The 11,998-nt window shown below is 36.5% G+C and overlaps 1 protein-coding gene across 1 annotated transcript; it reads right to left on the bottom strand.

The window, feature by feature from the left end:
• Positions 1 to 210: 210 nt before the first annotated feature.
• On the bottom strand, positions 211 to 11,425 carry LOC122092864 (probable polygalacturonase At3g15720). The gene is made up of 7 exons (XM_042663170.1): positions 11,215 to 11,425; positions 2,177 to 2,355; positions 2,059 to 2,079; positions 1,534 to 1,646; positions 883 to 997; positions 633 to 749; positions 211 to 438 (listed from the first exon to the last, which is right to left on the bottom strand). The coding sequence occupies exons 1-7, from the start codon at positions 11,423 to 11,425 to the stop codon at positions 211 to 213; spliced, it is 984 nt and encodes a 327-aa protein (XP_042519104.1).
• Positions 11,426 to 11,998: the final 573 nt, after the last annotated feature.

The raw sequence follows: 11,998 nt of genomic DNA on the forward strand, positions 1-11,998 counted from the left end.
CTATCGCTTATCCCATGCCCTTCATTCACCATTGGTGGAGGGAAACCAGATACTCATAACACATCATTTTATATCTTATGGGTTGGCAGCATCATTGTGTTGAGAGTATGAGTTATTGTATTTTACTATAACAATAAATGGAATTCTTTTATTATGGGATATGAAAGCTAGTTTACATCAACAAATTTGAATGTAAAGCTAGCGGCTTCACTATGCTAGGCATTGTACAAATGGTTCTACAGAAATTGCGTTTCCATGAACAGAATCACAATAAGAAGTTGTCTTGTATCTTGGATCAGTTCTTCTCAAATCAATATCCTTCAAATAGATGCCTGTGCAAGGAACAGTCTCACTACATGCAAGCTCAATGGTGACTTCTCTTGTGGAATTCCCTTTTATCCCTCTCAACAAAACTTTGCTTACTTCAACAGCCGATGTCTTTGCATCCATAACAAAAACATAAAAGAAGGTAGTGATTCAATCAATAAATCAATCTACATAAACACGGAAGCATTTGATACTCTCATCAGAGTCCCTTAAAAGCTGAAGTACTTATAAGCTGTCACATCTGATGTGAGATCATTGCTTTCGCATGGAACCCTAACACATAATGGAGGTGAAGGAAATTGTACTTGGTTCTTGCAATCAGTTTTACCATTACAGTAGTACTGATCAATGACAATAGGATTATCAACCGAAGACATAGTCTGGTTCTCAAATGTGATCTCTCTAGCAAAACCTGATCCACCCTAAATAATTCAGACACAACTTAGAAGGATTAGTGACCATTTAAAGTGAACTAATTTGTAAAACCACAAGAACCAATTAAAAAGGTGAAGCAATAGGAAGATCAAGGATGAGCAAGACATTTATTCTTTTTACCTGCCATGTCTTTGTCCTTGCCCCATTCATTGTCCCAATAAACTCACAATTGGAGACATGAATCTCTTCAACTACAGCTTTTGAGTACTCACCTGGATCCCCTAAGCTTCCAATTCTAAGAAGATATACAATGAAAAGATTATTTGGTTCTGATCATGGAAAAAATCCTATTTCCAATTCATTTACAAGATCTGAATAATGCCTATGGCATAAAAAAGAGTCACCCATGCACATGGCTCGTCCTGCTTCATAAGAGAGGTTGTTTCCAAAATTTTGAGCATGTAACCAATGTTGCAATTGTGCAATTTAACCGTTGCGCCACAAGATCTGAATAATGCTTATGGTATATCAAATTCAAATGACAGACCTTATTCCATGTCCCAAGCCACATTTAATTCGACTAACATTTAGGTCCCTGGTTCCGGTTTCGATAGAAATTCAGTCATGTCCTATAAAACAAGAGAGAACAAAAATAATCAGAGATTTGAAGTATTGAAATTGTTCCTTAATTTCCTTAGAAAAGGGTAGAAGAGATAGAGAAGTGGTAGTAGTACCAGTTCCTATGATTGAGTCTGTGATCGGAACATGTTCAGTACTACTAGTTATATGTATACCATCTGTGTTTGGACTGTCCCAGGTGCTACAATATACAATTGTGACACGTAAACCCAACTAGAGTCTTGAATCACAAAGTTTATATTTGGGCTGTCAATGAATTTCAAACCAGTCACACTTAGACCAATTATATTGTCAAAAAACAATGTCTGCAATAGTAGAACAAGAAGTTAGGTAAAGGAAAAATTAATCAAAGATAGAGAATAAGTGTTATTGGTGAAGCCTAATCTCAGTTTAATCCAAGAATTACTTTTCACTTTTCCCCTATGTTGACGGTTTGAAAATTTTTAGGAATCTGTTTATAATGGGGTTGCAAAGTTTTGTACTTTTGGGGATTAGGGTTTCACCATATCTTAACTGTGTCAAAATTCTATATATAAGATGTTATCTCATAAGGAAGTGTGGATTAGAGTTTTGTAATTTCCACATAAGAATAATGGAGGCTCTGGTTTGTAACTTGATTGTGGACATAGTCCATCTTGAGCGAACCACGTGAATTATGTGTGCAATGAGTATGGTTTTCTTTAGATTTTTAAATAATAAGGTTGACTAAATACTTACATTGGGCACACTGGAGCACTTCTGCACAAGGAAATTAACAAAAGAACTTTTGAGTCAAATAACTGGAAATAATTTAAAGATTTAAAATGTTAAAGAGAGTATTGCTTCAGAAATTTACTTCATTATTTTTGCAATCCCACCAGTAAGAACCACGTCCATCTAACCGGGCAGGTCCTGATCCAGTGATTGTTAGCCCATTAATGGAACCAAATCTAATCCAGTTATCTGTATCAGAATCTTTCCATTCTGATATATCACTTGGAGCTGTTAACTTTCCTGAAATCTGCATCTCACATTCTACAAGTTCGAAGAGCAATAGAAAGAGTGGAGAAAGTGATAAATGAGCAGATTAATGGTTAGTAACAGTACCATGACAAGTAACAATACCGTGACATTAATTTTATCTGTTTTGCATGGACCTTGAAATTTTAATGGCTTCAACAGGAAGGTCTTGTCTAGAATTGTCAAGGTGGAAGGTGCAGTACTTTTTGCAAACCTCATTCCATGCTTTCAAGAATGCCTACAAGTAAATGAAGAGAATGCCTACAAGTAAATGAAGGAAATATCAATAAAAATAATAGTGGAAAAAAAAAAAAAATTCTGCAATAGTTAGTTGTCACTTGTCACACATCTTACTTGAAAAAAATGATACCAAGTAACAAACCAGGGACATCTCAAGAGATAGGATTTAACAAAGGAACTAACCCTTTTTATGATTTATACAGCAAAAGGCAGGAGAAGAAAAACTTCAATATGAATGGAATTTTTTTTTTTTTTCAACAAAAGGTGAGGCTGTAATTTCTGACACCCTTATGTTTGGGCGCAAGGGGGATTTGGCTCTTCTATAGCGCGTGGGTGCGTCATATATCGTCTGGCGTAGCATAATAGCTTGACACGTGGATTTTCTTCATCGTGCGGTGTAGTTATCTTAGGTCATAGATATTGTATATACATTAGCGCTACACTTGATCATGTAAATATGTAGAACCAAATCCTTTGGCTGTTTTGGCTCTTTGCCTTTGTTTTTGACGTTCTTCGAGGTAAGGGGTATCAACCGGTCGGGTCGGTTCAGTTTCGATCGGGCTTAATCGGGCTTGAAGACTTTTAAAGGCTACATCGCGTCCGCCCATTTAACTAATTGGGCTTAGTTAGTGAGGGCATGGTACGCTTTATATTCGGTCGATCGGTCTCAGGTTATAATCGGGCTACTAAAATCAAACTTTAATCGGGTTTTAGTCGGGCCTTAACCGGGCCACGGACATATTTAATGTTAAACGGGCTTTAACTGATTTTTAAACGGGCCCTCTTTAAAATGACGGAGCAACTCAAACTCAAAAAAGACACAGAGATAGGCAAAGTGGGGTGACGCTGTGACGAACGATGTTTGGAACCCCAGAGTGAAGTGGGCGGGCTGGCGATGGCTTTGAGTGGCAATGCTATGCTCTTTATGAGAAGTGATGAGAATCCCGAAATAACCATGTCCAATTGTCCATTCCTCAAAGGCTAACTCTTCCCAAAGTAATTATTTGCTTGTAGATACTATTTTTTTCTTTTGGGTAAATACTAATTCATATCAACTGTAAATGCAATTCAATTAAACGAAAAAGGTTCCCAATACAACATAAACTTGTGGCTGCGGCTTGGGACTATCAAAACTCAGAAGGGGTTGGTTAACGAAAAAGGCAAATCAATGTGATGGACAAACCTTTTCAATTATTGAAATTTGAAGAGGAAGATCGAAGAAGGAGACCGACTACGAGGGTTTTTTCCTTTTTGCCTTTTTGGTTTCTTTGTTTACTTTTTATTTTTAACTATTTCATATGGGGTAAAATAAGTATTCTATAACCGGGTTGGGGCAGGCCGGTGCAAAATAGATCGATCTCCGTAGGGTATTAATTGATCGGTCTCGGTCAGGCGCCCGATGGTCCAAGTATCAGGACTGAGACCGACTGTTTATAAACCGGCCGGGCTCAAGCCCGACAAGTTTAATAAATGCGGTTCTGCCGGGTCGGGCCACGAATTGACACCCCTACTTCGAGGGATAGGCCAACGATGACTTTGATGATTTAACTCGTCTCTGCCTCCGGCATTCTTCCCATCGTCTCCAATTGGCCTTCTTCAACTTCTCTTTCGAACCCCTTTCTCTGTGTGAACCCTTTTTGATTTTTTTCTTTAAAAGGGTTTGGCTATACGCATCTAAGCGAAAGGGTTTCCTCTTCCTGGATTTGGTGATAATAGGGTCTTATCTTTGAAACCCGAATAGTGGAGACTGTTGGATACTAGCGCTCGGCTATAGTATGCCAGCCGCCTCCAATGAAAAAACTAGTTTATGGGAGGAACAGAGACCCGCTCAAGAATGGCTACTTCAACCCACATGATCTTGAGCTTCCCTTTTCCATGGCCCCAAGACGTGAAATCGAAGACTCTCAGGCTTTGAGAAATCTGAACTTCTTCATGATCAATATGAATTGATCTTCAACAGAAGCGATTGAAAGAACGGGATGGAGTTGTAAAACTATCGGTTGGTTCTCTATTTCTAATATTTGAAGGAACGAGACAGAGTTGCAAAACCATCGCATCATGATTCATGAAATCTGAACTTTGCTCGTCTTTCTCTTTTTTCTTTTTATTTTTTATTTGGTAGGGGCGGGGTGTTAAAGAGGGATTTGGCTCTTCTAGTGATAAGGTGTATCGTGCATGTATATTTTTCCCTAAGGTTTAAGCCACACACACCATAGGATCAATAAAATCCAAATGTCACGAGCTATAGAAGAGCAGAATCTGTGCAGGGGCCACTTAACTAGGTAACTTCTTTTTCCCTAGAGATTATTATTATTATTATTATTATTATTTTTGAGATAGGGTTCTCTATGTTGCCAGTGGGTGAATTTCTTAACATCAACAATGATGGCATGAGATTAGTATCATCTACATAGGCTCACATGATAAAAAAAAAAAAAAATATGAGAAGGTATATAATACATTGGCTAGAAACTTTTTCCTTATTATCTTTCATTGACTCAATTTAACTCCGAACTCGTATACTGATTGTTCAAACTCAATACTTTGTCAAGTCATACTAAGATTTTTTTTTCAAGGATATTCCTTCATCACAAGAATAGGTTTCCTAACCTATCTAGGGTCATTATTATGATTTGTTCATATTTCATGAAGTCCAATGCACCCAAGCTTTCAAGCAGGGATTCTCCATTTCTCGTGGGTGAAGGGAAACTGCCTCTCTTCTTTTAATGCTATGAACACACATAAAAACAAGAGAGAGAGAGAGAGAGAGAGAGAGAGAGAGAGAGAGAGAGAGAGAGAGAGTAATTATACAACGAAAGACAGAAACGTTTATCTCTCTCCTATGAAATGAATATCCCATATTGTACGAAGAGAGATAAACATAGAAAGGTACTAGCGTGTGCTACGCAGCCAAACAACGAAGTCTATCATTTATTGGATTGAGTAATGCACGAGAAGGGTGAAATTTTACCACTTAGTCATCAGTTTTGCCATCTCCAACTGCTCCAAAATTCATGACATCAAAAATAGTCCCTGAAGATTCATCTAAAGGGTCACTTCTTGGGCGAGCCCATGCAAATAGTGAAGCCAAACAAAACAAAAAAGAGAACAGAAACGCCCGGCACAAAAACCAAAAGAGAAAAAAAACCCATTAAGGCCATAGATATATAAGAAGAGAATAATATCGTTAGCCAATAAACAACCTCCCAACCCACTTATTCCTTCTGTTACTAAGAATAAACCATATGCATTTCAATGTAGAATCTCTGTCTTTAACTTATAAGAGACTCATAACCTATGAAAGACATGCAAAATAGAAATGATTGAGAGAAGAAAGAAGAAGAAGAAAAGGAACTCACATTGTTAGCCATGGTTTCTTACTCTTCACATGTAGTTGAGCTTAGTGAACTATTTAGTATTTATAAGAAGAAGGTGGCGAAATGTTAAGATAAGTAACAATTATTATCTTCCTTTCTCTCCCACTCTGTTTGGATATCCTACTTTTATTTTGGGTAAAAGTTTGGATATCCTACTAATACTATGTTTTTAGTAATAAACAAAATATTTTTTTTAATCCCAAATCAAATTGAATCTACAAGATTCCTTTCGGCCCAAAAAAAAAAAAAATCTACAAGATTCCTCCTTTTCAGAAATATGGTCGATTTTATGGGAATAAATCAATATAATCTTTACAAATATAATGCATGTTTCTCATGAAAAAATGACTTATAAGTAGTAGCAAATCTCTCTCTCTCTCTCTCTGTGGTAAAGATTTCATTCTAATTTTTTAATATTTTATTTCTAGTTTTATATTTCTTTGCATAATGTCATCTATTTTTTAATATTTTATTTCTAGTTTTTATATTACAAGCCCAACTTGAGATAACCTAGGCAGAGCCCAAGCCCAGCCTAACCTGATTTCGGGCTGGGGAAAATTCCAAATAATTGCCCACCACATCCAAGCTTCATTAATCCAATCAATACCATAGTCTGAGGGATGAACAATCTTGTATAATTGCATATAAATTGGGTTTGAGCCATGAAGGAGAAAGTGGAATTCCTAAACCCAACCCAACCCAGCCAGCTGATCATCCATAGTAGGCATGTGGGCTGGAAAAACCAGCTCAAGCCCAGAAAGTGCCAGGCAGGTTTCAGGTTTTTTGGGCCCCACTTGTGACCCTAATCGTTTCTGATTTCTTCTTTCATGAATATTATCCAGTTCATATATCCCCAAGATGTTGAAATCAGGGTCATGGTGTTCAACACCAAGAACAAATCAAGCTTTATTGGTAGGATTGTTAAACAAACTTCCAAAACCAATTCCAATTACTTAGCTGTTTTAGGTGTGGGTATCTTGTCCAGATAATGGCCCATGTACAATATGTAAATCAATCTAGGACAACTGGCTAGAGGTGCTCCAAGCATTATTCATTTATTTTTTGTAAAATATTATTATAACTAAAGTTGGTGAAAATGGGGTTGTATCTTTACTTTCTTTATCCACTTTGAGGTTCGAACGAGAGTAAAAGCATGTTATTTCACATGTGTATTCAAAAAACATGTCAAACTATAATATTTCTTGAGAGTGTTGTAATTGGAAAATCATTTTCATTTCTAAAAATCCATTTTTTACCAATGACTTGAGAACTTTTGAGAAAAAGATAAAGATCAATCCAAAAAATGTTACAATGCATCAACAAATAAATAACTAAAAATGCTCAATTATCCATATATATAGCCAACCCTATTTAGCTGAAATTTCTTGTTTTACTGGGCTATATCTCTTTCCTCTTATTCGCATCTTCCTACTCTCATCTTTTTGTATATTCCTTCCCTCTTTTTGTTAACCGACTCCATTGAGTTGGGATAACGCAAAGTTAGAGATTGAATTGTTTGAAATTTGAGGATTTACAGGCTACAACCTTACGTAGCTGAGAACACATATATCTTGATAAACAGATATGGATAGGGAGAAGAAATTTTCATGTTTTTGGAAGCATTAATTTGGTTATAATTTAAAATGGGTAAGACAAAACAACTCATTCTATGAAAATTTTAGAAGAGTACAAAGAAGATAGATATACGCCAGCACAACGTTTGGGAGGAAGTTTGAGAAGAAATCTTTGAATCATATTTATTTTTGGTTGAAAAATCTTGGATTAATATGAATCCACAAAAAGATTGAGGGATTGGAGTTATACCTAAGCTATTATTTTGGGTTGAAATTATCAAATCCATATATTATCAAATAATTAGTCACTCACTTTAGGCTACATGTGTGACATTTGAATCATTGCTTTGATAGAGCATTCACTCGATCCTTCCTCTTCCTTAAAGCTTAGGCTGATATAGGCTGGGGAACATGGATTTAGGTATCGGTGTTGGATTGACTGTATTGATCGTCTTGTATCGATATTGATTGAGATCGATCTCAATACCTAGCCAATTAAGGATCGAGTATCGTATTGATATCAGGGGTAAAATTGTAGTTTTATTTATCAAAAGTAGGGGTAATATTGAACAATATGGGTCGATACAACTAATCCTTGATCGGTATTGTATCAATATTGGCCAAGACCAATACCAATATTGATACTGATAACTAAATCCTTGGTGGGGAATGGTACACTAGGGATGTTAATTCTAGACCCCAATTGAGCCCGAAATGTTTATGGCCCGATCAATAAACGTTTATTTAATAGCGGTATTAATTCTTGCCCAACACGTTCATTGAATAAGCGGTGTACGGTGCAAGCTCAACGGGCACCCAACACATTGACAAGCCTAACTCCGCCCGACCTACTAGCCCGGTGTTTGAATGGACTTTATTTATTTATTTATTTATTTGTACAGAATAAGATATGCATTGATATTTTTACTGATGATTAAATGAATGTGATTAAGTGTAAATTCTTTTTTAAATTACTGATGATTTAATAAATATATTAAAATTTTCTAAAATTTAGGACAATTAAAGCCCTAACCTATTTACATCCCAATTGATAGAAGCCCGGTTAATGAAAAAACCTGATCCGACCGATTGACACCAACTACACATATTAGTAGTTGGAAGATCACCAATAAATACTTCAAAAATTATTTAAAAAAATACCTCGGCTCAAAATAATGAATTTAATGGAATATAGAAGTGAATGAAACTATTTCCCCAAAGATTGACATTCTTGATTATTTCATTAAAATTCATCTCCCATAAAAAATTGGAAGCAATTTCTCTTCATCCAAGGGAAAGGAGGAATTCATTCACCAATAGGCATATGTGTCTTCTATCATTCAAGGGTTTACATATTATTTTCAACAGTTATTGCACTTGATATTAATTAATGTTATTTATTAGGCAAATAATAATAATAATTATTACTATTATTATTATATACGAGTTAGACTTGTGTAAATTAAGTGGGAAGTGGGAACTTTCTATTGACACAGCATGAGAATCTTGAGAGATACATGATTCCACACATGCCCAATATTTAAGGGTTTCAGATCCCAAAAATCATGGGAGCCTCTCTCTCTATCTCTCTCTGTGGGGGTTTTAAGAGTGAACCCTAATTCAGTAATTCAGGAAGAGCATTTTTGTTGTGTTGATCTCTGTTGCCTCACACAGATTAGTCAGTTCAAGTGTTGCAATCCTAAACTCTTATTCTATTTATTTGTTCAAACTTGTTTTACACGTTCCATGATGTGAAGATACAAAATTATTGTCCGGCCGGTATTTCCCACTGCGAACAAGTCTATTATGTAAATTTTTTGTACATCAGTATATTCTACTTTAAATGGATTTGCTCAACCTCAATGGAAAGACTTTATTGCAAAAAAAGAAAAAAAAAATTGGAATTACTTTATTATTCATAGATTAACTCTTTATCATAAGCACTATATTTTGAGAAGAAATCTACACTAATAATGTCAGTGTTATTTATTTATTGTTAGATTTTATTTTATTTGCAATCAAATAAGAAACCCTAAACTCGCATTACGTTAAATTTTGGTAATTTTCTCTATGCTCTTAATTGATAGTTGATTGCCTGGATTTCATTTTTAAAATATTTAAATCATCCTTAAAAGTTCATATCAAATCTACCCAAATGTTTGATACTTTTAAAAGGAAAACAAAATCTTAGATAATGTCCTTTTATGTAAATTCTTCCAGAGCATTAAATTATTATTACAAAAAATAATTAATTTGTTTCTTTCTTTTATTTTCTATGATGCCAAACAAACATTTAGGAAAAAAAAATATGTTTCTCGCTCACACATCCATAATTAGGGGTGTCAAAAAAGCCCGGTTAGCCCGAACCCGCCCTAACCCACCCTGAGCCCGAACATGGCCTGGGCTGAGATTTTAGCCCATAGGGTGGGTTAGGATTGAGAATTTCAAACCCGACGTCGGGTTAGGCTAGGCTTGGGCCTGGGTTGAGGTCTCAACCCGACCAACCCAATCCAACTCAATCCCACATATTAAGTTTATAATAATATAAATATGTAAATAATTATAAATGATACTTATAGAAAAAGGTCTACAAAAAGTCTTTCATTTTCCACAATCTACATATATATGAAAATTCTGGTCTTTGTCCTCTGCAATGCATCAAGAACAAGCAATCAAGTAACCAAGCAACCAAGTAATCAAGTAACCAATAGTACTAAATTGGGCTGGATTGGGTTAAGCCAGGCCCAATCAAGGTCCATCAGTGTTAGGCTGGGTTAGGCTAAACCCGACAAGATTAGGGATCGGGCTCGTTTGTAACTAAGGGTGTCAATTGGTTCGGATTCGATTATTCGGACTGGTTTCAATTTTTGTTCGGTTCCAAATAATGATAAGGTGGACCATTACCGAACCAAGAACTAACTCGATTCCATATTTAGATACTCAAACCAATTCAATTCGGCTTGGTTCTGTTTTGGTTCCAATTTGGTTATGATATACAGTTTTATACCTCAGTTTTAATTCAGTTATGAAAACGGTTCCACTTTTGAACCATGACTGTGATGGACTAAACGCCATAATGGGCTCAAGTTATGGGCCTTATGGCCATTGCTAACTCCAAAATTATCTTAGCTTATAAATATGTGATGATAAATTGCAAAAAACACTTACCACATAAAAAAAAATTGCAAAAAACACTCTTGAATGATAAGAGCAATTCGGTTCGAACCGACAGTTTTGACACCCTAAACCAAAACTGAGCCCAACCAAATAGCATACTCAAATACTCAAACTGAATTTGAATTGAATAAATTCGGTTCAGTTTCAGTTCGATTAATTTGGCTCGATTTTGATTTTGGTATTCGGTTTCGGTTTGAAATTGACACCCTTACCTGTAGCACACCTTTGTGCTACAGATCTTGTAGTACACTCTAAATGATGGACACGTGGCAGATTTAAAATGAACAATGACGATATTTGAGGGAGGGAGACATCTCTACCTGCGCTGCAGCCAATAGAGGTATTCCCTGCGATTCTTCTCCGTCGAAAATATCTCAGGTAAGTATTCTTTTAGTACCTCTCTTTCCTCGGTTCAACCCGATCACCCCACCCCACCCCACTGAGGTCCTGACCATGGGTAGAACACCATAGATGTTTTCCCCCGCACAGAACACCAAGCATCTTACCAACTTGCATTTCATTCATCTTCTTCACCTTCGTCTCTAGCTCGTTCTCTTCTTCCACCCACATCAAGGCAATTGCGTCGGCCATAGCAGCGGCGTCCGATGCTATCATCGTTGTCGACACCCTCTGCGTTGACGGCTTTCTTACCGCCGCTATGAAGCAAATTAGAGACCCAACGAGAACCAAGATCACAATCGAGAACCCAACGACCATGATTGTGCACTTGTGTTCTGTTGCGTGCAAAAATAGGATAGTATTTTATTATTTTTGGTTAGTTAGAATTAAGTGGTTGAGTCAAACATGGGTTAGTAGTAAGTTTTTTATTGAGTGTGTGTTGTGGGCCATCGTGGTCGGTTACAGTGTGTAAGTGGAGTTGTGATGTTAGTAAGAGTTATATTAGTTATGAATAACTTCTTTTATGTACCTATTTAATAGGATGCTATTGGAATGGAAATAAAGAAGTTTAATCCCTAAAATTTCTCTTAAGAAATTGAGGTTGGTTCTCTCCCAATTAGCCAAAATCAAGGTTAGTGACCTCCCAATACGCTAAGACAATCCCATCCTATTCCTTCTCTCCTATTTTCTCTCTTGTATTCCTATTTTGTCTCCACCAAATTTGAGTACGTATCATGTTCCTCTCGTGATGGCAGAGGCAATACCAACCCTTGAACCTGCTCGTTCTGTCCAACTGCCATAGGTGGCGGTCCCAGCGCTGATGGCCCAAAAAAGGATAGATGTGGATGGCTTTCTTGGTGCACAATCTTGCCGCAGAGCTCGAGATTAGCA

This window comes from Macadamia integrifolia, chromosome 11 (genome assembly GCF_013358625.1).
Source record: "Macadamia integrifolia cultivar HAES 741 chromosome 11, SCU_Mint_v3, whole genome shotgun sequence".
NCBI classification, from domain to species: domain Eukaryota; kingdom Viridiplantae; phylum Streptophyta; class Magnoliopsida; order Proteales; family Proteaceae; genus Macadamia; species Macadamia integrifolia.